Genomic DNA, 26,859 nt, shown 5'->3' with positions numbered 1-26,859 from the left:
TTCTGTTGGTTATTGTGGGGCGGGTAGCATCTCGAGATTTGGATCCGCATGAAAAGTCTTAAGGACTTATAAAAAAAAAATTCCAACTAAAACTTATCATCTTGAATTGAAATTTTTTCATAAAATGGTTTATTTTTCTTTTTTTTGTCCCTCTAAAAAAATATAACAATTTGAATTTAAAACAAGGTTTTTCAACGTAATTTCAGGTAAAGGAAAGGGCATTTGTACGGTCTGATGTACAATGAAGGAGCCAATAAATAATAATAATAATAATAAAATAAATAAATAAAATAAAAATAAAAAGCGAATTTCCATAATTTCAACTTTCTCACCTCTAGGGCTGAACAACGTATAACATGAAGCGGAGTTGGCCCGTGATTTGCACGTGAAATTCACACCCTATAAACCTCCCTTTGGTGCCTTTGCTCAGGTATCTTCTCCGTTTCCCCTCAATTTCTTTCTCACTGTGACCCCTCAGGGATAAATTCAGCTCCTTTTTTCTGCTGATCGTATGGAAAGATGACGACGACGATGATGATCAGTTCTCATGTTTTAATTTCCATATTGAATTTCACATGCTTTTGTTGAAATTCTGTGGTGGTGTTGGGGGATCTTGTTGGCGAGCAAAGGTGTGAATTATAATCCTCTGATAGAACGTGAATTTCATGTTTTGACAAAACCCTAACAATTGAATCGAGTTAATTTGAAAAGGAATCGAATTGGTGTAGTTTTTCGTTTTTATTTGAAAATGGATTAGCGTCTGGCTTTCTACTTGATTTTTGCTCTGCCAATGGTGGTTCTGAGATTTGGGATTTGAGAGCTATGCAATGTGAGTGGTTTTCGTATGGCTTTCTTTTGGGGTTCGTGAAACGGGTTGTTTCATTCCTTGTTTCTTTTGGCTTCACGCTCTGTGTATGTTTTGCCAACATTTGTTTTGAAGGGAAGAGAAATTAATGCAGGAAACAGAGAGACTGAGTGAGAGGATAAAGATTCCTATAGGAAAGCATGAGAGATGTTGCAAGAAATCCACAGTTTAAATTTCAAAATCCATAGTATATCTACTTTAGTTTAATTTTCTAGGTAACACCACTTATTAAGATCTGGAGCCTTAAAAAAATGTACTTTCTTTTAATTTGTGTATCTGCATAAATAATATGTATGATATTTTTGTCTTTCTAAAGGCTTAATTGCTGGGATTGGTATGGCACCTTGTCCAATCGTATGGCTTTATGCTTCTTGCAGTTTTGGAGCAGGATTTGGGATGAAGTATTCTTTGGTGTTTGAGCATAAGTTATTGGCTGGTCTTGTTGATGCGAGCAGGATTTGACTCTCTTTTGTTTTATTTTTCCCTTTCATCTTCCTATTTTCAAGAAAGGTTTTGGGACTCTTGTTGATGGGTGCTCCAAAGCAGAAGTGGACATCAGAAGAAGAAGCAGCCCTCAAAGCTGGTGTAATTAAGCATGGGGCAGGAAAATGGCGCACAATACTTATGGACCCAGAGTTTAGCACCATCTTGCATTTGCGGTCAAACGTGGATCTCAAGGTATTCCATTCTGAACCTCTGTGGGTTATATCAGTAAATTGTCAACTTAAAGATGTAGAATTTGTTTGCTAGATTGTGTCTTTGTTGCATACCTAAATATCAAGGTAGGGGCTGTGTGTTAAATTTGAATGTCATTGTTGCATACCTGAATATCAGTAAATTGTCAACTTAAAGATGTAGAATTTGTTTGCTAGATTGTGTCTTTGTTGCATACCTAAATATCAAGATAGGGGCTGTGTGTTAAATTTGCTTGCCTGTATTACCATATGTTCTGGTGTATTGATGTGCATGCTTCTTATTCTGGACAGGATAAATGGAGAAATATGAATGTCATGGCAAGTGGATTGGGGTCTCGACATAGAGCTAAGCTTGCCCTTAAGAATCAAACAACCCCTAAACATCATGAGGAGGCTATGGCTTTGAGCACTGTAGTTCAGAGCGGTGAAGAGATACTTGATGCTAAGCCTCTTGCAATTTCACGTGGACCATTGCGCATTGATGGTCCAAAAAAGGGAATTACAAGGTTATAGTTACTTCTCAACATCTGGCCTTTTTATTATTTAGAGTGGTGACATGCTCTTGCATGGTCTTTTTCTTAATTTGGAATTGGAGAGTGAAAAGGAGCAGGATCCTTTTACTCCAACAACAATGAATTAGTTTTGGAGATTACACCGAGTCTTAAGAACTTGAGACATCTCAAAGCTCCTTCTTTCCTGTAAACGTGAGTTGGAGATTAAAGATCATTGAGTCAATAATAGTAGGATCGTCCTAACTAATTATTTGGTACTTGGTAGTATCTATAATTCTGACATTTGATCTTTCTTTGTCTGTGACTTCTTCTTCTTCTACTTCCTCATCCTCAATCTTTTACTGGATTGGATCATTATAAAAGTTTGGTGAAGTATTGGTGGTAAGATCTCTCGGTTCTAGAATCCATTCCCAATCTTTTACTGGCTTAGAGATTTTTGAAAGTTTTCCCATGGAGTGGTGGCTAGATTTCTTGGTTTAACTCAGGAAATTTTTGTGGGATTGTAATGTACAAAAGAGAACCCCAGTATCACTGTGACTTTTTTAAAGCGTTGTTTGTTGTGACATTATATGCCATGCACATGTTTTTACTTAACTGGAATGTACATTTTTTTTGAAAAATTGGCCAAGTAGTGGTGGGAAGATGTTTTGGTACAAGTCTGGAAAATTTATGATATTATAGTGGACAAGCAAATAAGAGTTAATGAACCCCAGTATCATTGTGATTTTCCTACATCATTATTTTTTGTGACCCCATATGCAAGCATCACTGGAAAGCACATTTATAAGCAATGAGAAGAAATTGCTGTCACTGTATATGAACCAGATGTCATGCAATTATTCATGCTATCCTTAAATCATTGCTATTGTCTGTCTTTTTTGGTTTTTTTTTTTTTTGATAACCGAGAAACCTTCCATGGCCAAGCCCTTAGGACTCTCCATGGGGACCCAAACCTCGGGGTGCTCTTCTAGAAGGTTATATTTTCCTCTTATCACTTCATTTGATGACAGGGGTCTATGCTTTATAGTTTATTGTTACCTTGTTTGAGTTGTTTGCGTTATTTTTCAGTTGGGAAAATCAAGTGCTACCTTTTATCTAGAAACATGCTTAGATTGAATTTTGTTTTGTAGTTCATGAACTTTTACTACTCACTTTTGTTTTATCCTTTTTGTTTTCTAATTTTTTATATATGTTTCTTTTTCTCCTTTGATTTACATATTGTGCATCATTCCTTTCTTATTAATACAATGAATTCTTTTATCCTTAAAGAAAATTGTGTTGCAAGCCATGCCATCTTTTTTTTTTCTTTTGTGTGATTATTAACAAATCTTGTTGGAAATTCCTTTCTTGCTCATATACAGGTTGGACAGTCACATATTGGAGGCTATAACTAATTTAAAGGACCCTAGTGGTTCTAACAAGACTGCTATAGCTATGTACATTGAGGTATTCTAGCTCACATATATCAGTTATTTTAGAAATCTTTGATGTTGGCAGAAATATATAATTAAGTAATCAAACTGCAGTGCTACTTGAATGGTTCTAATGCTTATGCATTACTTTATAATAAGTCTTGCTTCTACTACATGTATGTGTGTATATGCCCAATGTCTTCAATTATCACATGATTGCCACTGCTATTACATAACAATGTTTTTCCTCATTTTCTGTAGTTATAAGCTTAAAAATCAATGATATCTGCCTACAGAATTTTTTTTTTTCCCAAGAGTGTAGACTGCTGTATCACTAATGCTTACATATGTATATATTCCAATTCCAACTAGTTAGGACTTGGCACTCTGGATGATTTTTTCACTATAGTTTCAAGTTGTTATAAATGACTTGATTTTTACTCTCATCAATTTTCATTTTGACATGTTGTCAATCTTTTTGAGAAAACCATTTTGAAATCACACCCTGTTTAAAACTAAATCAGGTATAAAGATTATAGAAACACTTGCCATGGATGGTTTGTTTTAGTTGTATCTCATTTTGTTTGCACTGGTTCTGACATAATTGGTTTTCATTTTTAGGAGCATTATTTGGCACCTCCAAACTTCAAAAAGCTGCTGTCAACAAAATTAAAGCTTTTGGTAGCAAATGGCAAGTTAAATAAGGTAATTAATCCTATGAGCATCAGTGGAACATACTAGCAGAAAACGTCAACTTTAACATGTGAGGAATCTGTGAAGCTAAATTGAATGTGAAGATTTATGTGTTCAAGCCTGAAAATATTAAAATTCAACTAGGAAGTGAAGATAGAAGTCATAATCGTATTTAAAATGTGAAGAGGATTCAGAAAGAGTTATCTTTGTGCAGTTTACCTATGGAGCCGATTTATTTGTTATCTATTTATTTATTTAGTTATTGCAAATCAAATGGTGCCTATCAAGTTAACGATGTGTGTTTTTTGGTTCCTTGGTATGTGTATGCATATTCTCTTATAGTAAGTAGAATTTTACTAGACTAATGAATGAATAGCACAGAGATGGGAGTGACAACATCCAAGAAAGTTCAATTTTGTTGAATCATTATATTGACCTGGAAAATAATTCTGTTGTTTGAATTGATAGGTAAAGGGTAACTACAGGATCAGTTTGATGCCTCCTGTAGTGAGAAGAAGCTCTTCCATGCCATTTGAGGAGGGAAAGCAAAAGGATTCTTCAAAAGCAGATAAGGGTGACATCAAAATCCTTACTAAATCTCAGATTGATGCAGAGCTGGTGAAGATGAGGAGTATGACTGCTCATGAAGCTGCTGCTGCTGCTGCACGAGCTGTTGCTGAGGCAGAAGCTGCCATTGCTGAGGCTGAAGAAGCAGCAAGAGAGGCGGAGGAAGCAGAAGCTGAAGCAGAAGCAGCACATGTTTTTGCAGAAGCAGCATTTAAGGCTTTGAAATGCAGAACACTTCGAACCTGGTGAAAAGTCTCTTCTAACACTTATCTTTTTCAGGTCCTTTATTATATTTCATAGATTTGTGTCTTTTCCTTATGATGCTGCTCCTGCATCATGAGACTCATGGTACTCTTATCTTCAGTAGGTTGTTTGAGAAGCTTCACCAAGATATGGAATACATAGGGTCTTTTTTTTTTCAACCCAACTGGTCTTTCATCTAACCATTTGGTTGCCTCTTGTGTCTGTCCTGTGTACTTTTTTGTTAATATATTATATATACCTTTCTTTGCCTGTCACCTAAAAAAAAAACAAACCATTTGGATTTGACTATAGAAATCCCTATTTTAGGATTATCCTCATGAAGCATAAGACTAAATGATCTATGCTGTCAGTTGACTGGACACGATCAGTGTTGCTCCACACTTGGGGGCCACCTGTATGAAAGCCTAACTTCCTAGATAGTTTTATTTCCCTTATTTCGTTTGAAAATTTAAGATTTCTTCCTGCTAGTTAAACTTTCTGATTTGGCCAGTATCTTGAACAAATTTCTATTTGCAAATCATGCTTGATGTGTGAAACTTTTATTCATTTAATACTTCTCAAATCTTCTACAGTACAACCATTGCTATATATGAGTTCACCTTTTTCTGACTGGAGATGAGGCAATCTAATAAAACTTGCTGTGTGTTCTGAAAATGTTCTGTTTTACATGGTACTCCATCAAGTGTGCATTACCTGATTTTATCATGTACAATTTAGTGTAGTGAATCAGAGTCATTTTATCACTGATAACTCTCTCTCTCTCTCTCCCTTTACTCCAACACTCTCGAGTTAAACAAAATAAAATTCAGAATGCAACACATGTTTCTCATTTTCTCATATACATTGTGTTTTCACCATTTCATTTCTCGTCTGTTGACCTTTAATTTCTGAATTTCTTGCTGAATTTGTTGCAATCCATAGCTCTCCTTTCTCCACTATACTACCGTGCTAAATTCTTTCAGGCAAATTATTCATGGCACATATTAACACCTTAATCCCAATTTGCAAATTTTTTCATCCTCCCCTAATTTCTAGCCAGATCTAACTATAATGTTAGTTACCACAAAATGCCGGTGTCACACTGTATCAAGGTTTCTTTAGTGCATGTAATGGAACAAGTGTGTAGTTGTACTTATTGATATTTTTGCAAACATGTGCAGATGGTAGAAACATCAAATCTGGCTGTTTGGATCATTGGAATGGAACCGTGCATTAGGACTCTGATGAGCATCAAAGTGCGGCATTAGCTTTTGCAACATGTTTTATAGCTGTAAATATTGTAGGCTTGTGAATGTGACAAAATGCAAAATTATCCTGTCAAAATGTGCTTTCTCTTGAGGTTTTTTGCTGGCTGGAAGCCATAGTAGGTTCATTGATTTTGAGGATTTTGTAGTGAAGTAAAAAAAAGAGGGACTAGCCAAAGAAATAGAAATCGAAACCTTCAGATGCCAAGTTGAATATATGCTCCACCTCTCCCTGACTGTTATTTGATCTGAGGAAAGAATGAATAACACAAAATGCAATTTTTGGAATGTATTCCGGTAGCAATATTTCCTTGTGGTCAGCAGCTCTTTATAAATGTAACAATGATGCCACTCTCTCCTGTGGGATGCGCAAAGAGTGAACGTGTCTTCAAATTGAAGATAAATCTGACTTGGGTGGGGTTCAACATTTTCTCATTTCAATTTCACTTGAGACTGAAACACATGAACTTCAGATCAGTTGAATGTCAAGATAACCCAAGTAAGGGACACCAAGCAGAAGGGGCTTCACCAGCAGCTCGCTTAACTGATGGTTTGCTTTTAAATTTTCAATATATATTCTCTCATTTTTCCTAAACCCACCCCACCCCCCCCCCCCCCCCCCCCCCCCCCCCCCCCCCCAAAAAAAAGAGAAAAAGAAAGAAAAAATAAAAAAGAGAAAAAAGATTAAAAAAAAAAAAAAAGAGGAATTAGGTGATGGCACCTAACTTCAAATCGTGATAACCAAGGTATATGTAAGCATGCATATGGACCAGAAGGCGTGTACATATAAGCATACATGGGGCAAACAAATGCAACAAATCTCAGGTGGTCAAACATGATCAAGTAGACACAAAAGGCCTGCTAGAGATCACAGTCGCTTTAATTTTTTTAGTGATCACTGATCAGCATGTCTAATCTCAGCCGAGATCCAAAAATAGAGCATCCCTTCTATTGGTACTGTTCTCCCACTGGGTGCAAAAGGTCCTCATTTCGAACCCTTGCAATGCCTAAGTAATATTTTGTGGAGTTTCATTGATACCGTAATTAATGTTGGCTACAAATTAACTCATGACATGGATTGGAGAAGTTCTGAATGTTCTCTCACAAGATTTTCAGTCACATGTAGGCTTGACCAAGAATATAATCAACAGGAAGCCATACAGGTGTAACTATCTTTAGAACAACCATCTGGCCTGAAAGAAGCATTCAAGTGGTTTGAAGAGGTGGAAAATCACCCTGGTGTTGTTATGGAGCTCTGTCGTACCATACCACTTACATGGGAAGGAGAAGTAGCCGGCGTCAGTGATTTTCCTGTCTACAAACTCTCCAAAATTGTATTTACAATTCAGCATTTAAAAGTCTAAAGCATGAGTACTCCATCCTGCCCTAGCATCAGCTTGCGTCTAGCAAATGAACAATAAAAGCAGGGAACTTAAGTAGCCTAGGACTCATTTCAGACCAAAGACCTAAATAACTCTCAACAGAAACATCCTGAATTAGGTTAAGGGCACTTTTGAAGTTGGTTGTTGTTGTTTTTTTTTACTTATTTCTCCTTTTTAATTTCCCAGTTGATATGAGAGGGGGAAAATGCGCTCTCCGTCTTTTCCTTATTTTTCATTTTTTAACTTCCCAATTGCTAAAAGTTACAAATGCAAGTGTTATTGGCAACTACCAGCCTCAAAGCTCATGTAACATTTTATACTCTACAGAATCACCAAGACAATATATGATCAATTAGAATCCTGCCTTGTCTGATTTCCCACAATGCCACAGTAGTGTCAGTTAAGCTACTTAAGACAACATGCATTTCAAAATCAGCTAAACATATGTAGTACCTACCAAAAGTTTGAAAAAGGTTGAACAGAGAAAATGTTGAGATCAGAATAAACATCAGGGGAGGTACAAAGCTCACCTTTTTTGTTTTTTGTCTTTTTGATAGGTAAAATATCAAATGTATTAACAGCACCTAAAGAGGAATATAAAAATATATACAATATATACAAAGATGTTAAAACGGCCAAAAACCAAGGCAAGGGGAATGCAAAAAACAGCAACAACACCTAACTTAGAGCCTAACCACTCTACAAAGTCCACCATGGACAAGGAGTGATCTCCTGCAGGCACCCCGACCCTCTATATTCTCAGATGCTCTCCTATTTCCCTCCCTCCATACTATCGAAAATAAGCATAAAGAAGCACCTTTCCAAGCTTTTTTAGCTTATTTTCTACAAAAGACCCATTCCAACTCAAAAGGGTACCTCTCACTTGAGACAAGGAAAAACCAACATTTAAAGATTTCCATGTAGAGTTTAAGGCAAATATCAATATATTAGTGGTCAAAATAACAGCCAGATCGGATGCAAAACAGGTGCTTCAGCATTGGAGGAAGAAGTCAAGCACCAGAAATTTGTCTAATAAAGAACAACTACGAGAGCTGACCTCAGGATTTAAAGCAATGTTCTAAATTGAGATGGATATGATTTCTAAAGATAAAGTTGAAAAATGAATGGAAAATTAAATTTGTTTAGTTCTTTATCAACTCTTCTCTTCTCTTCTTTTCTTTTCTTTTCTTTTTTCCCCCTTAACCCTAACATCCAAAGTGAGGACATTAAGTAATCATTCCATAATTCTAGCAATTTAAGAACCTTTGGGTCATAACAACAGAAGACAATCAAGAACCCTTGGATCACTGGTCATAACATCAGAGGATGAATCAAACTCCTGTGAGCACATAGGATGAAACAAGCTTACTGATATATGTCTGTTAGACACAGAAACAAGGTGTTTGCATCCCAAACTATTGAGTTACTGCTTATCACTCTTGTCAAATTTGAAAAATATACCATTTTGACTTTCAGTAGACATAAGAACAGCAATAAGAAGCATTGCATTGATCATAAAGTCACCCAATTCACCTTTCAAATTTCATTGCTCCCGGCAACACAAACCAGTTTCCCAGGAAAAAAAATGCTGACATAAACATTGCCAAAACCGCTCATCAACAAATTCATTTATCATTGTGATAAAAGATTATTCTACATTAACAAAAGAGTAATGCTACCTTTCTCAACAGATTAGACAAATTGCTTCTGCATCAAAGATCATGGCGTATAAATAATCCTAATTTTTCGAAAGAAGAATCATATGGCATGCTGCTGAGCATATGCGAGATGCAATTCCATAAAGCATTTCCAACATGTGAAACAACAGAAGTTATTCCAATACCACAGTGGCTCCCAACTCCTTGAGCTTCTCAACAATGGGATTGCCCTCCTCTTTAGTAACCCCTTTCTTCAAAACAACCGGGGCTTTCTCCACCAAGTCTTTGGCTTCTTTCAATCCCAGATCAGTAAAAGTCCTAACTTCCTTGATGATCTTGATTTTGGCAGCAGCATCGAACTTCTCCAGCTTGATGTCGAAAGCCGTCTTCTCAGCAGCTTTGGCGTCTGCGGGGGCAGACCCGGATCCGGCGGACGCAGAATCGGCAGACGCCAGACCAGACACGGCGGGACCGTACTTGTTGAGGCCAAGTTTGAGCCTGAAAAGGATGGAGTAGTCGTACCTTTCGAGCTTCGTGAGGTCGAGAAGCTCGTCGGCGATTCTTTCGAGCTTCTGCGTGGTTGCAGAAGCAGAGCAAAGATTGCGAGACTGGGCGAAGAACAAGGGTCTAACTAGGGTTTTGTAAGGGATCCTTGTGGTAATGGAATGCATTTTGGGAGATCAAGTTTTATCGTTTCAGTAGCGGGGTTTAGGGTTTTGGTTTCACCTGTAAAAGGTGGGAGCCAGGCTAATCTAGCGATTCGATTAGTCTCCTTACTAAGCGACGTCGTTTCATCAACTCAGAGTCTATGCCTTCCCTGGGGGCCAAATCCCCCTCCCAGAATACCAACAATGCTGCGATTGCTAATAAATCGGTCTCTCACTCTAGGGGAACGACGTCGTTCTGTTTGTCACATGGAGTCTTGTCTTCAGATTCTTCACTCCTGATCATAGAAAAGGAAGATACAGCGTGTCCATCGTATTTTTATAATATTATATTTATAAATAATAACTAATAATCATTTTTATATATTAAATTTAAATTTATTATACAAAATTATTTAATTTTATAATTTACATATCTTGTAAATGATATTATTATTAAAAGTAAAATTATAAAAAATCCTGACTGTAGGCAGCGCTGCAATGAAATGCAACCTTGCCTGAGCGGGGAAGTGTCTGTTACCATTTTGGATCCTGCAAATGATCCCCGCTGCATGTAATTCTGGAAAGAAAATAAACAGGGGTCTTGAAGTATTTCTCTTTCTAACAATATATGCATTGGAGTCTTAATTTAAAATGCATGCAAACCAGTTAGCAGCATAGAGCAAAGATGTGTGCTTCAATCTCATAAATGCTTCTTCTTTGCAGTATATTGACATACTAACTTTTGTACAGACTAATGGTGAATACCATATCAACAATCTGTCGTATATTAGTAGTTGCAAGATTACATATGGACATTGCTACCGAAGATCCCAGTCAGTTTGTCTGGCGCCTTACTTCTGGCCCAGTTGAAAGGGGAAGAAAATACCATCCCTTTCCCTGCTCTTCTTCCAAGTTCCCAATATTTCATTTGCTGAGGGCAAGTCGGATCCGTGGGAATCATCTTCTTTAGCCCGCATGTTGAGTTCAATCTTGTTAATGCCTTTTGAGTTCCCATCTAAAGTATTAGGTTCATTTGATGCCACTTCATCTCCATTACAAGCATAATTAAAGGCTTCATAGATAGTTTCTCCATCAGTGTCAGCATCTTCTTCCTCACTACCGGTGAGGTTGACAGAAAATATATCAAATATGACATCACTGTTCTTTACGGGAGGGTTCTCATGAGGGCTAAGGTCTGAACCCCTAGCATCCGCAGAAAACTTTTGAAAAAATACCTTTTTGTTGTCATCAAGCTCTCCACTATTGCCATTCAAGGGTGTTCTAATCATGGCTTCATCTCCAAAAGCAACAGAACTCTGGTCCATTGATGTTCCGGATCCACACAGAGACTGCAGTGACTTGTATAAGTTTGAGACGGTGGCTTCCTCTGCTACATCACAATTATGGAGAGAATCCAATAGTTTCTCTAAATTAACCCTGCTGATCCTGTCATCTGTCACAAAAAGATCTGTCCATTGCTTTTCACTGACCACAAATGGGGCATGAGCCATAGCGTTGATGAGGGTGACTGCTCTTTCATAATTATGCTGTGCGGTAGCTTGACATATCATTTCAGTGAAGATAGAAGGATGAGGAATTTCTCCAGCTTCCAAAATTGTGTCAAATGCATGCTCCAGCAGATGCCACTACAAAGAAAGCAGAAGGAAGCAAATTTATGTTTAAAATTATCCACCCATGATTTGGGATCATTCAACATCTTAAAAGAACAACAGGCACCCAACTTATGACATGGGAATTTATGAGCTGATCAATAACAAAAAAAAATCCAGCTTTTTAGAAAATATTAGGGCAGTGACTTCGAGTAATACTAAAGATGAGGTGAACATTGAAGTGGCTGTCTTCCCCCAACTTTGCTAAAAGAATGTGCAGTTGGATCAAATCAAATTGGAAACAATCAGTATTGCAGAAGGCAGATAACCAACAAGGCTTCAGGTGGTCATAAGAAACAAGAACTATTTTACAAACTCCCTCCTTTCCCCTATTCAAGGCTGCCCTAATCCCTCAACCAGATAGACCCATTGTTTTCTTGATAGGCCCCATTGTATAAGCCCCATAAGAAAATATTCAATAGTGTCATAAAGAACTAGTCTCATTGTTCATGCAGTCAGATTTGAGAAAAACAATTTACAATAGAAGCATAAGGCGCTACACAAAGGTTTCAAGGAACACTCGTGCATTTTGAGATTTTGAGTTCCATGAATTGATTGTCAAATCACTGGATGCAATTGATGACTAGAGGAGAACAAAAATCCTGTCCTTTTGCCATTAGGAGATACCAGCAGAAAAATCATTTTAAATAGATTTAGTAAAAGAGGCAACATGGACTAACAGTTCTAGTATTTGTCATTTAAACCAAAAAAAGAAAGAACAAAAGAATACGAATTCTATATATACCTTCCCAGCTCTGGACGCTTTTCCAAGTAGCAACGCATGTTTGCTTTGATCAAGCTGATACCCAGAGAGAGTCATCTCCTTGTAGACATACTCAAAAAACTCCCATTGGTGTGCACTGGCAGATGCCTCGAGCATTGAGCTATATGTGTACAAATCTGGTACGAGGGAAATACCACCATCATCCATGCATGTATTAGAAGCAAACCTAGATCTTTTGGTTTCTTCAAACAACTCTTTAGCTTTAGAAAACATATCATTCCGTCCATAAACTTTCAGCATGGCATTTATGGTCCCAATGTTGGGGGAGCAATGATATTTCATGTGCTCAAAGATGGATAGACAATCATCAAGATGTCCACCATCCATGGAAGAGGTGATCATGCCAGTGAATGTAACCTCCAAAGGTTTACTATGAGGACGTTTTTTCAGCTTCTCAACCTGCAGGCATGTTTTTAAGAAAATAAACTTTCCTGCTTATCCACACATAATTAAACAGGAGGTAGCTATAGAGACTGCAACAGGAAGGGGGAAAACCATTCAACCCAAAAAAGGAGGAGATGCCAACATTTTCAAATGGAATCTAAAGAACTTTTTTTTTTTTTTTTTTTTTTTTGTATGGGAACAAAAATTTGAAAAGGGAATCAATATTGCCTTGTAACAACAAAAATTCTCAGAAATAAGAAAAATGTATGTTAGACCATCACAGTTGCAGAAAATAATAAATTATCCAGATGTCATAGGATTCATGGACCAAACCTGAGTACCAAGATCACATAGTAGATTAAATTATTCAGAAACATAATTGGTGAAACACCAGCCAATAGATAATGGGTCCACCATTTCCAAGCTAACTTGTGAGACATATGTACATATCACTTTTCATATTTAAGACTGCACTTAACTTTCTTCAAATGCAGTTTTTGGAGAAGGAACAGTTCCTTGAGCATGCACTCTCTGGGTCAGGGGTTTGCAATTCCACCACCAGCAGCACAACCATCTAGAATGATTGGGACACTGGTGACCAACCAACCAACTCCATCTTGCTCAATGCATTAATTTTTTTTTTTTTTTGATGGGCAAAATAGAGGGTATGTATTCAATGCATTAATATTTGTCACACAAAACAATTACTAGTGTGACTATTTGCCTTTCTTCCCTTCACCATGGAAAGGAACACAAAAGTATTAAATTCCTTCAAAAGTACAATCCAGTGAAACGATAATAAAAAATTGCAGAGGAAATTTGAGGTATAAGAAGTATCAATTTTAAAACAGCAGAGTGAGACAAAAAAAGAAAAGGAAAGAAAGAAGACTGCTGCCAACTGTAGGCATTGAAATTGCTGTGTTCAGCAAGACATCCAAAATTAATATCATGTTTCCAGTGTTTCATTCTTTGGCAATCCTTCATACAAAAAGTCAGATTAATCATAATTTCCAAAGGCCAAGAAGAGAGAGAAAGATCTGGCATTGCAATAAACCAATTCCATCAAAATTACAAACAACTCAACTACAGTGGTTAAGTGAAACATGCTCTTGGTTTTTTCCATGCCTTATGTAAACATAAGATAGCAACTCTTCGAATTCTAAATGATAAAATTTAATAAATGAAAATAAATGCTAGCAAAGGCTCCAAACAAGAAGGTAATTAAGTAAGCAATAATCATAACATATGGTTCAAATACACCATCTCCAAGCAATCCAGCCATACCAAATCCATACTCACATATAAAGAGGTTTACCTCCACAATAGCATCTTGCCACCTCCCGTTGTTGCAAAGGCAGCATGCTAGCTCATAATATACACTAGCAATTCCAACCACTCCCCTTCGTTCCATATCCCTGACGACTTCAACAGCTTCATTGACTTTACCTTCCTCCCAAAAGGCTCTGACAAGAACTGGAAGGTTGCAGATTGAAGATGCATGAGCCATCAAATAACAACACCCTTTCTGGGCAGCAACAAAAAACACTACCTTTATAAGTAAGGGCTTTTGGAGCTTCCCCACTTCTTCTCATTTTTTCAAAGAACCTGTGGACATGGTCATACTTTCCAGATTGCAGCATCACCTTCAACAAGCAAACTCCTGTAAGGTTCTATGAATATACAATTTGAAGATAAATGATAAACTGCAGGTTGAATTCTTTTTCTCCCTAGAGATGAGTCCCATATTTACCCAAGTATAAAACAGCATCAAAAGGATTTCAATTGGTTATGATGGATTAAATGAGAAACCAAAGCATGATCAAGTGATGGATATCTAAGTTTGTGTATGTGATACACAACTGCAATGGTACAATAACAACATTATTTTATTTTTTTCTTTTCACTTTAGATCACATATCATTCTTGACATAATCATGAGGAAGCTCTGGCCATGATACTTACTTTTAGTTTACATCATGTTCATAAAATATTTTTTTCCTAATAAGAACAAACATTTGTAAAGCATAAAGAATGGAAGGATATAGGAAGGATGGACTATCCTTCAAGGCAAACAAAAGGAAACATTTACAAGCAAGCACCTGAAGTCGCCCAAAGAAATATGAACCTACAACACCATGAATACCAGCAAGGAAACTAAATATTGATAAATTCTTAGGGGCAAAGAAAGTGTCCAACAAATGCCTCCTGCACCAATGCCCTCTTGTTTGCCAACCGATTAGCTACTGGTTGGTGGAACCAGGCATCAATGAAAACGAGCAACCCATCCCTCCTGAGAGATCTAAAATCTTCCACATCATGTACCCCATTCCCAAGCGCCCCTTTTCCCCCATTACAGATCCATGTCATAACTGCTGCATCCCCTTCCACTTGAAAATTACTTATCCACATATAATTCATCACCATCAAGCCTTCCAACAAGGCAGAGATCTTAAAACCTCTATTGCCAATCCAGAACCTGTTAATTTAGGAAAACCCCTAATCATACTGCCTTATCGATATCTGAATATTCAAATCCCAACTGAGCAGGATTCCCCCAAAAGGTGGGGTTCCCATACTGCATTAACTACTTACTTATTCCTGCTAGCAGTGCTCCCTCTGCACACCTTCCAATTCAGTATAATCAATGCTAAGGGAGATGGCCAGCAACTCTATTGAAACAGAACTCCCCCAAAAAGTGAGATAGTGCATGACATCCCACAAAGACTCAGGTGGCCTTCATCTTGTCCCCAAAGATCCTAAGATCTCTCCAACCAAATAGTAAAGATTTTGGGAGCATGGCTCCTTGCTAAAGTACTCTGCCTCTGGGACTCATCCCAAACCTTTGAAAGTAATGAGCATCATATCTGCGACATCTCTAAAATGACCCCAAGACAATCAACCCCAACACCCATTTTTCGGATAATAATATCTGAAGAACCCTCTTAAAAAATATGAATTCTGGAGTTTTGGGATCAGCATTATGGTGCTGGCAATACAAATAATAGAACTGGTAGCACATGAAGTGAATCTAGGAACATATGATAACACCTAAAATATCTATTCTATTTTTTCCTGCTTTTAGCCTCTAAACCACTTCAAACCTAGATTTGACAAAAAAAAGAGACACTTTTTTTTGCTTTTTTATAGGTAAATTTTTGTCCCCATTTGGACTTGAACCTAAGACCTCCCACAACCCTTCCCATCCCTTTACCACTTGAGCCAGGCCTCAAGGGCACAAAAACAAGACACATACTCACCTCTAAAGAGAAATAGACTCATGCTCAAAATATAGTGTGGGAATAGATTTCATGATCTAGTTGTTACCTCCATTGCAAGTCCATAAGTTGCTCCATTAGGCTTCAGACCACACTTTCTCAACTGCTTAAACACCCAAGACACACCCTTCCATTGTTGGGTTGGAACACAAGCATTCAGTACCTGGTACCAATGTGAGAGAGTGGTTACTTTCGTCAATATGCTTAACAATATATACAGTGAATTTTAAGTGGGCTGCAAAAAGTAGTAATGCTCTCTTACAGCATTAAATATAACCACATCAGGTTCAAGGAGTGCATTCCAGTTCTTCCGGCTCATATTTTTTATTCTTTTTGGAGGTTTCTGCCTCATGCATTCAATAATGTTCAGCAATTCTTTCAGAAGACCGGCTTGACCAAGTGTAACAGCAACACTGTGGTATGCAGCCATATCTGGGTATATATGGCAGTCACCCTGAATGGCTTGGAGTTAAAAGTCCATAAAAAAAAATCACAAATTATAGATGAGGAACCTTGTTAGAAAGAGGGGGAAAAAGAATTTGGACATTACACGCATCAAATTGAAAATGTCAAGAGCTTCATGGGGCCTTTTTGCTTTCCCAAGAACTGCTAAGAGTTTAGTGTATACAAACCTAAAAGAAACATAAAGTTACTTATAGGACAACAAAAAAAAATTTAACACAATTAACTACCACTAGAACTAAACATTCTCTATAGTAAACATACAGATAAAAGAACAAAATATGAGAATAAAAGATAGACTTTCATAAATGAATCACAGTAAATTAGAATGAGAAAAAAGCACTAGAGAAGAAACACTATCCAAATCAAACCACTCATGTCAGCATTCTAGAAAACAAAAATAGCTGCCAGGATAATAATTTTGCCAATAAAAGGTGCAAGTTAAAACCCAAAACTAAGATGAGTATAGTTGAAATTTGAAAATGATACCAAATGACCAGATTGGTTTTCATTATGAGGTTACAGGAGAGGCAGATATCAACCCTTTTTTCAGAATACATGAAAGGCTTCCATAGAATCATGCACATTTATCACTAGTTAAAGTCCAGGCCATCAATTGAGTGGTTACCATATGGCTCCACTAGAAAAGACAAATATAGATGGTATTAGTGTTGGGTGTTTCATATCCAGTATTTGATTTGGAAATGGTTTGATTTACCCAAAGATAGATGACCTAGTTAGTCTTGGAAATTCCTATATCCAAACATCAGGCAAAGCTTGGGTGTTGATCTAAAATCACAAGGGTCCATGTTTAACGGATGGATATAGCCAAGGATAGAGCCACAAACATATGGTGGAATTTTTTATTAAGTTACAATACTGGCCCAAGAGGGAGGCTAATTCTATGCCGCAAAGCAAGTTCATTGCAAAACATGAGATCAATCCAGGGGCAATTCTTTTATGTTGTGTATGGCACTTGTTTAGTTGTTTATATGATCTTCTTCTGATCCCATTCTCTGTCAAAACTGAAATCTGTCCAAACAAAGATCAATTCCACTAGTTCTAACTCTTCCATCATAATTGATATAAGACCTAATAAAAATTACCTGCTCTTATACCGTCTGTTGTCCTTATCCTTATCGGTGTACACCCATTCCACAACAGATAATGCATGCTTCCAGTGTCCTCGAGCACCAAGTTCTTCAACAATTCTCAGTAACTGGCGTTCTGTGAACTGTAATCCAGACTGTTTCATTACCCTGGAAAACTTCCAATCTCTAATTGTAATGTCTGCAGCAGTAAGCCTATGTCACAAACTATCTTTTATCAGCCTCAAAAACAAGTCCAGGAGGAAAAAAATAATAATAATAATAACAGAATATTCAAAAATTCGTTTTCTGTCATTTTTCCTAAACTTTCTCAGCAACCAAACAGAAGATACCTATCAACGAGAAACCTAATAGCATCAGCATCTCCACCGCGACGCCTTGCCGGACTCCACCCTCTCCGTTCATTCCCCGAAGAACCTTGTTCAACTTCAACATCATCATCCAAAAGCCACCTGACCTCACCACGCTTCTCAAGAATTTCGCTCAACTCCCTCAAATGCTCTCTCTTCAGCCTCTCTCCACCGTACTCCACACTCCCATTCAGAATCTCTTTGAACCCAGGTCTCTCCCACGGCTTCCCAACCATCAAAGCCTTGGACAACTTTGTGTATTCGCGCTTTAGGGCTCGGAAATGAGCTTCTTCATTTACTTCTTCATCTTCAGTCGGGGACTGGTTTTGATTGGCCAAGCGCTTTGATTTGCGAATTGATTTTTGGATTTCTTTCTTGCGGAGAGTATGGATGATTTTGGGAGTTGGGTATACGCCCTTTCTGATGAGGTTTCGTTTGATTTTCTCGGTATTGGGAGTGGGGATTCCGGTAGGAGGAGGCACTTCCATGGTGAATGAGTGGAGAAGCAGGGCGTCCCCCTCAGGCGCCAATACGTCGATGGATAATGGTTATTTGGTTAAGGGAGGGTCTGCTAACACCCATATTTCCGAAAGGGCTTTAAGGGCTGTCTGGAAACTGTTTTTTAAAACGCTTTTCCTTCTCAAAAACAAAAAATTTGGAAAAGTCACGGCCAAATACTATTTTTTATTTTTTATTTTTAAGGACAAAAAACACGATATTTTTAAATAATATATTTTAATTATATTTTTATTATTTTAATTTATTTTCTAATAACTATTTAAAAAAATAATTATACAAACATTTAAAATATTAAAAAGCAGTTTTCAAAAATTATTTTTTAATACCGAATAGACCCTTTGAAAATTGTTATGTAAAACAATTTTTGATAAAATTTTTTAAAAATAGTTTTTGTCGCTTTTTTCTTTTTACTTTGTATTTGATAGCTGAATTTTGGAAAATAAATTTTGTTTTAAAAAAACATGTTTGGTTGAGTTAATAAAAAAAAATTAGAACAAATAAAACAAAAAAAAAACATATTTGAAAGTTTTTTTTAATTAATAAAGTGTTATTTTTTTAATTAACTTGATATTATAAATATATAAATAAGTTTTATATGTACCATTCATTTAAATTAAAAAAATATTATCTTTTAAAAGTTTTACAACAATTATGATTTTTTTAAACAAAATATGATTTCGTAATAATGTGTAAATATATTAATTTCAATAATTTAAAAAAAATAAAAGATTTAGAAATTACGATATGATATCGGATGAAACTCAGTTTCACGAAAATACAAAAAGTAGTTAGGAAAATACAAATGGAAGGAAAATAAAATATGAAGTATAATATGTTATTTGAATAATGAAAATATTTTTTTATTATTTTAAAAAAATGACTTTTGACAAAACGATAAACACAAAGAATAAAAACACACCCCTTTCTCCAAACATATTTTTAATGTTTTTTATTTTTAAAAACAAAAAACAACAACCAAACGTACCTTTATTTTTCATCACATCAATTTTTAAACCCAAACACTAATCGTGATATTTTGATTTTTACGCATTCTTAACACCAAGAGTACTATTTACCGGTAAGGAAGCCTTTGCATTACATCTCCAATCATTTTCCTTGTCTTTTTTTCTCATTGACATGGATTTCTTTGTTAGCAAAGATTTTAATGCCTTTGTCTATTATAAATTTGATATTATAGAAATCGAGGAAGAAAAAAGTTACAAATGAAAAAAGAAATTATTGGCAAAAAAAAAAAAAAAAAAAACGATTTTCTTGTTGTTGGTTCAAACTAGACACGTCAGACATCAATGATGTGTTGGGAGGTATAGAAACGGACAAAATACATTTTGTTTGATAATTTATTTGTTATCTCTTTTTAAATTTGATAATAAAAATTAGAAAAATAAAAAATATAAAAGAAATTTTATTTCTAATTTTAAAAAAAATTTCAAAAATAAAATTTAAAATGAAAATTATCACTCATGTAACTATAGTCTCCTTTATGCATGAGCTTAAAATTTATTCCACAAAATACACTAAAAATAATTATTCGAACTAACAACTCATCACTGAAGCATCCATGTAACATGGCAACCATGGGTAAAAAAGGTTAGATGGTTTCAAACCTGAATCCGAAAAAACCAACGAGATGGCACCAGCCTCGCTATGAATCTATGATGCATAACATCACGCACATGCTATTTCTTATGAAGTGCCTTTATTCTTAGAATTCTTTTCCATAATGGCACGTGCTATAAAGTACATCCAGCAGCCGGTTTTTATAACAGTCAACCCTTCTCTATCTTTACTGAAATTGAATACTACTGCAAACATGAGAAGCAGCCAAATTCTGATCATTAAAACCATGAAAAAAAAAACCCTGAAATCATCAATTACAAAGGACATAGTCTAATGTACACTATATAGCAGCTTTAAAGAAAATAAGACAAATGTAAAACAATCAGCAATAGAGTTAGACCAGTGAATCTCACCACCAACAACCCAGAAACACATCATTCAGAAATTTCAACAAAGAGAAACCAGAATACAGGAAGAGAGAAAAACCCTTCTCAGCTCTTAGATTTGGAATGCTTTACAAGCCAATCAATAACAGAATCAATGTTGGTAGAATTCTTGCAAGAGATCATGAAGCAGCATACTTCTCTGTCAGTAATTGATTTGAGTCCCCTGCAAAGCATAATGGTGTTCTCATTACCAAAACAATGCACATATTGAAAACCAGGCTATGGATACTGATTCAGCATTCACCATGGAGTTTTTAAATTTGGTCAAGAAAGGTTCCAGGTCATGGAAGTGAAAGAGCATCCACTTACATTTCTTCAGTCAAAGCGTGTTTGGACAGAGCTCCTGGCTTGTCGATTTTGTTTCCCAGTACCAGCAAAGGAATACCATTCAGTGAGGGTTTGCTCAGCAGATCATGGAGTTCACTTTTTGAGATGCCAATGTTATCTGGATCAGCAGCATCAACCACATAACTGCAAGAGAGATCAGGTTCAGACAACTTGGTTAAGTAATTGCAAGGTCAACTAAATATTACACTGAACCACTGGGAAACTTGATTTGGGTAAGCAAGAAATAAAATGTTTTATAATCACAAAATATCAATTTATTAAGAAACAAGGACCCTAATGCATAAACACTTCATTAACACTAAAAAGTGAACATCACATGAAAAATCATCATTAATTCCATTGATCTGAAAGACAAAACTATTTTTGGCCAAACTTTGGTGCAATGGTGCCATCTCAGGCTATCAAGCATAAAAAAAAAAGGGTTTGAGCTTGTATGCAGCCAATTAATGCAAAAGTGAAGGACATTTAAATTACCAGTCCACCCCCTTACAGAACCCCAAATCTGGATCTGCATTGGTTACAATAGAATTATTTAAACATGTTGCACTTCTCCATCAGATCAAACTACTTGAATCAATGAAAAATTTTGAATCTGGACAATCCTGTTGGGTTGATCAGTTCTGTAAAACATACTTCCTCAGCACTAGTAGTGCCATGAGAACTGGCCAAGAGATGAATGCCAATGAAACTTGAAATCCACATTTGAAAAAAAAATAAAAATTCATTAGATCAAGGAAAAACGAGCATTCCTTCAAATAATTTGCAAAAAGCCTACATAAGACAACCGATTGGTTGCCCATTGAACCAGGGCCAGTTGACCCAATTTGGACCCAGCTAGGCACTTGACAAAATTGACATCTGGACCAAATATTAAACACTCTCTTCTGTTTAACATTTCCCAAAAGAAAATGAAGATGCCAGCTAAAGCAGCCCATAGAGCATGTAGGAGATTGGACCAAGGATCAGGTTCAAGTCAACAAGCTTGAATACTATATCTTCACCTGTTTTGCATTTTAGTGCTTCATACAGTAAGCAAGTAGGGTTAGCTGGATTCCTTATTCATAAGAAAAGTTTAATTATAATAATCAAAATGATTCAGAGAAAAGCACTTAATTCAGCCATTTTGCTAATTTAACTAGGTTTGCAACTTTGATCCTCTTATAACTCCTGTCATGTGGTCTCTGGTAGTGCTCCAATCACAATACTTAGGTTTCCAATCATACAACTTCCAGTAGAACCAATTTGTAAACCAGATTAGCAGGTGTTGTAAGGATTTAAGCTAATGATAACTCACAAACACACACCACCAGTATCTTGGCTTAGTGATGATGTCTGACAACTATGAAGTTGATATTGTGAGTTCAATTCTACTGACTGACTATAAGGGAGAAGGAAAAAAAACAAGGAATAGAACTCAAAAGACAAGTAAGAACAACAAGGGTCTTAGAACCTATTTGGTTAATGAACATTTTCATTTACAAACAGAAGTGATGAACTCATGAACATGTTGGTTTTTGGATCACGTACAATTGCAACGATGCTTTCATTTTTTAATATGTGAAAAACAAGTTCTGCATGTTTTTAAAAATAAGCAATTTTTAGAAAATATTTTTGAAATCAATTTTCAAAAATGTGTTAACCAACATGTTACAATGTCAGTGTGATTTTCTTCTTCTCATTCTTTTTTGTTTTTTTTCAAAACAGAGAAAACAGTTCTCATTTCTGCTTTCAGACAAACCATTCTTTTGTTTGAAAGGATGAAATACATCCTCTAGATGCATGTGAAATCAAAGGCACCACTAATTTTCTGGGGCAAGTTGATAATTGAATAACATTGCATTCCCTAAACAAATTTGTATATTGATTTTTCAAACAGACACAGTGCACAAATACTTCTAATTTTACAAAAAACCACATGCCATGCTGCTTAGCCTAGTGGAGAAGTATTTCAGGACTCTTTTATTTGATAATTTGAGCCCTTTTGTAATAAAGTTAAAAACTGAAGGAAGAGGATAAGAGTGTGCATGGACATTTGATTGATACCATTCCCAAGTTTCATAGTATATATTCAACCCATGGGACTAATTATATGTTCATGTTTTGATTCCTAAACACAATCAGTTCATTATACTGATTGCACAATCTTCAATTCACAAAAGTTTTGGGAAGACAATTCAAATGCCTAAATTTGATCATTAAAAGAATTCAATAACAATTCCCAATTCTTAAATTTTTTTCTTTGAGGTTTCCATAATTTGAATTTTATCAGCCTAGCCTTATTTCATGAAAGTTCCAAAATTTTTCTAGATTTCAAACAAAATATTTTTTCAAATATTTACTAATTGTTAAAACATCTAAATTTTCCAAAAACCATTGAGAAAATTACATGTATTTTTTTTCCTCTAGATTTCCTAATTACACAACAATTTTTAGGTAATTTTTTTGTCTTTTCACTGTTACATGGAATAAAACCTGGAAGTACCTTCATCCCCACCCTAACTTTTTACCATAAGCCAACTACTCAATAAATCTTAAAACCAGAGTCATCTTCTAATTATCTTCAATAGACCAAAAAAGCCAAGAAATCTCACCCTACGTATGGCAAATATTCACCAATTTTATGGATGAGAACCCAAAATCTCTAAAGGTACATGTATACCAGATGGAATATCCTATGGGAAGTCAAAAGTTTAAGAATAATGATCAACAATGAACATGTTACATGTATACCAGTAACAGAAGATGGACTATTCCAAAAGAGGACAAGAAAAGAAAGAAAATGCCTTTCCAGTTATCAAAAAAAGGTTCTAGGAGACAAGCATCCTTAAAGGACAACACATCATTTGTGTCCAAAACTTCTGAAGCAAGTGACAGTTTCCAAATAACTATAACGTGAATTTTAAAGTCAATTTATTATATCAATTATTAATTTATTATAATTATCTTCCACACTAAGATGAAAAGAAATCATGAAAATAAACAAGGTCTAAAAATTTGACAATCTATGACATGAATCAACTGTCATTGAAACTTCAAATTATGACAATGGGTTTTGTCTGCCCACTTCTAAGGCAAATGCGAGGGAGAGTCGTCCAAAAAACTAACTATAAATATCAATTATAAATTCGATGCAGCTAGTGAATTAAATCATTAACATCTACACTAGACTAAAAGATATTCTAAAAAATTAGCAACATTGGGAGTGTCAAACAAGAAGTGGCCATGAAAAAAAGTTAGTTAGCACGAGCACGCACAGAGGAACAGCTAAGCAGCTCATTAATATTGGTTCTAAAACTATGATTCAAAATGAGATGGGGGAACAGTTCCATACACAATAGCAGAAACTGCACGACAGTATCTCTCCCACATAGTGCGAAACCTAGGCTGACCTCCAAGATCCCACAATTTTATCGTGACGTTCCCTTTAGTTACTTTCCTCATGTTGAATCCTACCTGAAGATCAAGTGTAATGCCATATGTTCATATCACTTCCCATAGAAACAGGTATGTTAAGAAGGACATTGAATCCTAAAAGAAAGTAAGAACCCTTTCTAAGAAAACTCACCGTAGGAATCATGTCTTCACTATATCCACCAGTCTAAAACAATACAGTTTCCAATGTGTCAGCATTAGCCCCAAATAAATGGGAAAGGACCATTAGAGAATGACATACATGATTATTTACTTACTGCAACAACATTAACAAGTGATGTTTTCCCAGCATTCTGAAGTCCTATCAAAGAAAGCTCCATTTCCTGCTTGAAAAAGAGGCTGCGATCATATAAGCAATAGAATGAGCAACATATTAAGAAAAGGGAATAAGAGAATGAATAAAGACATTAAGAAAATAAAACATTGTCATAATATGTGATCAGGTAAGGATAGTTGTTTCCACAATATTGCAAGCTTAGGAAGTTTGAGTCACATCTTTCTTGAAAATTTTTACAGTTGAGCATTTACTGAGCATAGAAAACAATTGTTCTTAGCATAATTGAGTGTCTGCAAGTTGTTTGTTGCCCTTTTGACCTATACTTTGAAGGAGCACTCTACAAGAACAATTTTTTACCTTTTTTAGCATGGTGTAGAACATGAGTACATGTGTTTGGATGGATGATATTGTTCTTTTCCCTTTTCTTTCTATATTTGGAGCTCAACTACAGGAGACCAGACTTTTTCTTAACATGGTCCCTATGGCTAAAGTGTATTTTTGGAAGGGTAAGAAGTTGTTTGTCACTAGGATGTAATTAAGACATGAGTCATCCCATGGAAGTTTCCATGAGTAGTATGGCTTTAAAGGCACTTCTTTATCAAGTTCAAATTGATGTAAAAACCAATTTGGCGAGTATATTGATATTTTTTAGTCTTTGTTGAAGTTCATCAAGAGAAATCCAGGGAAAATACAAGAAGGAAAACAATTTGATAGCCCCTCAAGTTACATTTTATCATAGCAAATGAGAATATCAGAGCAAAACACACCACGTCTGCGCTTGGAATGATATGAAAAAAGGCAATTACATGACAACAATTGAACTTTATTTGCTCATCTCTTAAGTAGTAACTACTATTGATGCATAAAAGTAAGGGCTATGATAAGATTCAATGTATGGATAACAAGGTGAAAAATTGTCCGCATCCATAATCTTTGATAATTCTAATGATTGAACTTAAAACCTATAAAAATTTATTAAAACAGTAATTCATTAATGAGTCCAGTATTTAAAACTATATAGAACACAAACATTGAATTCATCAAAGGGATCCATCAATTAATTGTCTTTCCTGATACAATCTCTTCTTCACCTTTCCTAAGTATGGGATCACACCCATAGTTGCGAAACATGCTTGCATCAGTTAAAAAATAGCACATAATCTTCATCATGCAAGAGCAAGATGCTGACTTTTGCATTGAGCTACCACTGAGTTCTTCGCATCTACTGAAGAGGTGTCTGCATTGTTGATTCAGTACCCTTCAGGCAGGAAATGCTATTATCAAGCATAGATTCCTTTGCTGTAAGTTTGTAACCACCAACCTTTCTCCTCCTTTCTTCTTTACTTTATCACTTTTTGACTCTTAAGCACTTCTAAACCCCATGTCTTCATCTATGTGACTAACATCATCACAGTAAATACCATTCCCACACAGATAAAACAATAAACAGAACCATAATGGCAACCACCTCCATTATTCTATTACCTGTCCACAAACTCATGCTCTTATTTCAATTCAACAATTCACCCAATGAAAACTAGTAACAACCACAAAAATAAGAGACCACTCCCGCCGCCACAAAAAAACAAAACCAAAACCAAAACCTAAAGAACAACACAACAAATTCTAACTAAAAGAGTCGTTCTGGAACCCTAACAATCTTTCTTTAACCCTGTGGATGATTCTCCGAGGGAAACTAAGGAAAAATGGAAGGGAAATGCTTCCAAAACGACAACAATCCAGGCAATTCTGAAGCGTTCTGTTAACCAAACCAAGTCCACAAGGACCATCAAGTCCAAGAACATGAATGCAGATTACCTCCAATCCAAGACACACACTTAAATGTAAAAAAAAAAAATTCAAAGTAGAAAAGAAAAATAAAAAATCAACCTCGAATCAAATTCTTCCAAAACAAACAAAAACCCGATCAGAAATCGATCAGAGAAACAAAAGAGCTCACCTGCGAAGCCAATTGAGGAAAGCCTCCCACAATCCCATCGACGATCAGACTCCAGAGAACTCCACAAACGCGAGAGAGAGAGAGAGAGAGCTGTAAGAAGTCTATTGCCTGGATTTGAGCTGTGAGGAACCTTCGTTTCAGCCCTCGCCGTGGATTACAGTATCCGTACAGAAATATGAAGATGTACGCAGAAATAAAAAGTGATGATTATGATTACAGTATCCGAATGCGAGAATTGAGAAATATAAAAGCCCTGGATCTGGCCCTTATTTACCAACCCAACCCACTCTGGATTTCGCAAATTCTGCTGTCTTCTATGTTTAGGT

At 36.0% G+C, this 26,859-nt stretch overlaps 4 protein-coding genes across 9 annotated transcripts; 1 reads left to right on the top strand and 3 right to left on the bottom strand.

Annotated features, from left to right (window-relative positions):
• Positions 1-324: 324 nt before the first annotated feature.
• LOC117919197 (telomere repeat-binding factor 1) lies at positions 325-6,544 on the top strand. Of its 5 annotated transcripts, none has more exons than XM_034836322.1 (7): positions 325-430; positions 1,372-1,543; positions 1,852-2,066; positions 3,434-3,518; positions 4,106-4,189; positions 4,646-4,996; positions 6,169-6,544. In XM_034836322.1, exons 2-6 carry the CDS (start codon positions 1,394-1,396, stop codon positions 4,991-4,993), a joined length of 882 nt encoding a protein of 293 aa, XP_034692213.1. In that variant the 5' UTR covers positions 325-430; positions 1,372-1,393; the 3' UTR covers positions 4,994-4,996; positions 6,169-6,544. The 5 variants fall into 5 exon arrangements, with proteins under 5 accessions (XP_034692213.1, XP_034692214.1, XP_034692211.1 ...); XM_034836323.1 differs by having other exon boundaries at positions 329-430; positions 1,376-1,543; XM_034836320.1 differs by lacking the exon at positions 325-430 and adding an exon at positions 437-629 and having other exon boundaries at positions 1,376-1,543; positions 4,646-4,989.
• A 2,572-nt stretch (positions 6,545-9,116) lies between these two features.
• Positions 9,117-10,191, bottom strand: LOC117917611 (50S ribosomal protein L7/L12-like). Its single transcript, XM_034833937.1, has one exon. The coding sequence runs from the start codon at positions 9,961-9,963 to the stop codon at positions 9,466-9,468; it is 498 nt and encodes a 165-aa protein (XP_034689828.1). The 5' UTR covers positions 9,964-10,191; the 3' UTR covers positions 9,117-9,465.
• A 423-nt stretch (positions 10,192-10,614) lies between these two features.
• LOC117918004 (pentatricopeptide repeat-containing protein At5g67570, chloroplastic) lies at positions 10,615-18,563 on the bottom strand. Its single transcript, XM_034834514.1, has 9 exons — positions 17,956-18,563; positions 17,621-17,818; positions 16,603-16,684; positions 16,315-16,506; positions 16,102-16,215; positions 14,327-14,420; positions 14,093-14,250; positions 12,355-12,792; positions 10,615-11,585 (listed from the first exon to the last, which is right to left on the bottom strand). The coding sequence occupies exons 1-9, from the start codon at positions 18,459-18,461 to the stop codon at positions 10,791-10,793; spliced, it is 2,577 nt and encodes an 858-aa protein (XP_034690405.1). The 5' UTR covers positions 18,462-18,563; the 3' UTR covers positions 10,615-10,790.
• Positions 18,564-20,326: 1,763 nt separating this feature from the next.
• Positions 20,327-26,859, bottom strand: LOC117918005 (ADP-ribosylation factor-like protein 8a). 2 transcript variants are annotated; one of them, XM_034834515.1, is made up of 6 exons: positions 26,534-26,859; positions 24,554-24,635; positions 24,430-24,462; positions 24,196-24,317; positions 20,826-20,987; positions 20,327-20,679 (listed from the first exon to the last, which is right to left on the bottom strand). In XM_034834515.1, exons 1-6 carry the CDS (start codon positions 26,569-26,571, stop codon positions 20,562-20,564), a joined length of 555 nt encoding a protein of 184 aa, XP_034690406.1. In that variant the 5' UTR covers positions 26,572-26,859; the 3' UTR covers positions 20,327-20,561. The 2 variants fall into 2 exon arrangements, with proteins under 2 accessions (XP_034690406.1, XP_034690407.1); XM_034834516.1 differs by having other exon boundaries at positions 24,554-24,619; positions 26,534-26,739.

The sequence above is a fragment of the Vitis riparia genome, chromosome 7 (assembly GCF_004353265.1).
Source record: "Vitis riparia cultivar Riparia Gloire de Montpellier isolate 1030 chromosome 7, EGFV_Vit.rip_1.0, whole genome shotgun sequence".
NCBI classification, from domain to species: domain Eukaryota; kingdom Viridiplantae; phylum Streptophyta; class Magnoliopsida; order Vitales; family Vitaceae; genus Vitis; species Vitis riparia.
Note: the sequence above shows the minus strand (reverse complement) of the source record. Positions and strands in the feature narration are given on the sequence as shown.